The 2,500-nt window shown below is 46.3% G+C and overlaps 1 protein-coding gene across 2 annotated transcripts in view; it reads right to left on the reverse strand.

Annotated features, from left to right (window-relative positions):
* The window catches only part of LOC116045517, an 18,566-nt gene that overhangs the window by 14,889 nt on the left and 1,177 nt on the right, over positions 1-2,500 (reverse strand). For both annotated transcript variants that reach the window (XM_036008502.1, XM_031293180.2), the window contains exon 2: positions 978-1,151. In XM_036008502.1, coding sequence (XP_035864395.1) covers positions 978-1,151 — 174 coding nt within the window. The remainder of the gene's footprint in view (positions 1-977; positions 1,152-2,500) is intronic.

Consider the following 2,500-nt stretch of genomic DNA (forward strand, 5'->3'; position numbering starts at 1 on the left):
TTGTCTACTGATGTCGTCTTAGCTGAAATCATTGATCTGTCAGTGTATTGATTCTATTTTATTGTTATTATTCTGTGGTTAATGTGCAGCCCTGTGGTCAGTGCCCGCTGTTTTTAAATCTGCTATAAAAATTAGTTGTACTTACTCACTCTACAGCCGGTGGTTGTTATCTGTGTGTGTGTGTGTGTGTGTGTGTGTGTGTGTGTGTGTGTGTGTGTGTGTGTGTGTGTGTTTGTTATCTGTGTGTGTATTAACTGTGTGTGTGTGTGTGTGTTACCTGTGTGTGTGTGTGTGTGTTACCTGTGTGTGTGTGTGTGTGTGTGTGTGTGTGTGTGTGTGTGTGTGTTATCTGTGTGTGTGTGTGTGTGTGTTATCTGTGTGTGTGTGTGTGTGTGTGTGTGTGTGTGTTATCTGTGTGTGTGTGTGTGTGTGTGTTATCTGTGTGTGTGTGTGTGTGTGTGTGTGTGTTATCTGTGTGTGTGTGTGTGTGTGTATTACCTGTGTGTGTGTGTGTGTGTGTGTGTGTGTGTGTGTGTGTTACCTGTGTGTGTGTGTGTGTGTTTGTGTTATGTGTGTGTGTTACCTGTGTGTGTGTGTGTGTGTGTGTGTGTGTGAGTGTGTGTGTTATCTGTGTGTGTGTGTGTGTGTGTGTGTGTGTGTGTTATCTGTGTGTGTGTGTGTGTGTGTGTTATCTGTGTGTGTGTGTGTGTGTGTTATCTGTGTGTGTGTGTGTGTGTGTGTATTACCTGTGTGTGTGTGTGTGTGTGTGTGTGTGTGTGTGTGTGTGTGTGTGTGTGTGTGTGTGTGTTACCTGTGTGTGTGTGTGTGTGTTTGTGTGTGTGTGTGTGTGTTATGTGTGTGTGTTACCTGTGTGTGTGTGTGTGTGTGTGTGTGTTATCTGTGTGTGTGTGTGTGTGTGTGTTTTATCTGTGTGTGTGTGTTACCTGTGTGTGTGTGTGTGTGTGTGTGTGTGTTACCTGTACATGGTGTTCTCTGCGCGGCTCTGCCAGGCTTCAGACTGCAGGAAGTGACAGATGGAGTGAGTGTGGGTGAAGAACTCTGTGTAGGTGTTAAAGGCCACCGCGTCCATTCCACCTGTACACCTGCTGACCTCTGACCCCTCGGGGCAAGGTGGGAAATCCCTGCCTGAGCTGACAGAGAGAGAGATTTTCAAAATAAAAAGGTTTAAAAAGAGCAAGTGAGATTCTCTTTTCTTTAATTCATACTTTGTTTATAAAAAAATGAAAATGAAATAAAGTAACAGCGTTACAGAAGGCTGACTGTAGTCTTGCGCTGAAGTCCCGCAGGAATTCAGTTGTAGCAGGAAAAGGTAAACAGCAGTGTGCAGATCGGAGCGTGGTGTGAGAAGAGTGAAGAGCGGAGGTGTTCACAAGGGAAGAAGCTTGGAGTAACCTATGGAGCTAGAGCCAGCCTTCAGTAACGCTATTACTGTACAAGAAACAGGCATCATTTGGCCCGTTTCCATGTAGTCACATAGTCACTGATATGATCATAACCACTACAGTGCTCAATTACCTATTTTTGAGGGGGAAATAAACTTTTTTCGCCGCAAAAATCTTGCCGCGAAAGCATGAACTGTCCTCTAGAGGACATCCACCAGACCAGCGGGCGCCCGTGGATTGTTGTCGGCCGTGGCAGGTGAGGAAGGCGGGGAAGGATTAGAAGGATGCCGGTCGGCCCTGCTAGCCTGGCTAAGGCAACTAACACACAGTTCACCACTGCAGAGACTACTATTCACCAACGCCAGATGGATCGCACACAAAATGGATATATATGCTACAAATACACAGGGAACTGCTGCTTGATGATTATTACTGAAGCCTGGCTGAACACTCACTCATCCCAGACGGCAGCTAGCAGCTAACAGGGTAGGTGAATTTAAACAATGTTTGAGTTGAAAACGCATCTTGTTGTCATGTAAGGGCCCTGTTCATGTTGCACAGACATTTTAATTGCATTTTGTGTCTGTTAAGAGGCACAAAGGCACTCTTTATGATATGCCCCCAAAACTGCCGTTCTAGCTAAGTGGGAGCTCTCGGCATTAGCTGCAGCAGCTCCAGTTAGCTAGCACCGATTCGGCTCGTTTCTTTTGCTATCGACAGTACTCACATACTTATAGCGATCAAGATTAACGTAAAAATTGCGAGTTCTCTTCGATGTAGAATGCGGTCTGTTAAGACCGCTGCGAAGTATAACACACCGTTGCCATGACAAACAGAGCGTTGCTATGGACGCAATTCTGTTCACTCAGGCAATATAATCGCTACACACAGCCTACGACGTAGCTACGGCGGCAGTTCGACGCAAGGCGTTTGTGCAAAACTGTGGAAAAACTGCAGAAAAAGTGTGGGTGTTGAACCCTCTCACTGGGAAAAGTGTGGGTGTTAAAACTCCCACATCCCCCACGGGTGCGACGCCCCTGTTTACCAGCACCTCAAACGTCACCACAAAGCGCAACATGAAGAAGCCGTACAAGGCA

Source organism: Sander lucioperca, chromosome 12 (assembly GCF_008315115.2).
Source record: "Sander lucioperca isolate FBNREF2018 chromosome 12, SLUC_FBN_1.2, whole genome shotgun sequence".
Taxonomy (NCBI): domain Eukaryota; kingdom Metazoa; phylum Chordata; class Actinopteri; order Perciformes; family Percidae; genus Sander; species Sander lucioperca.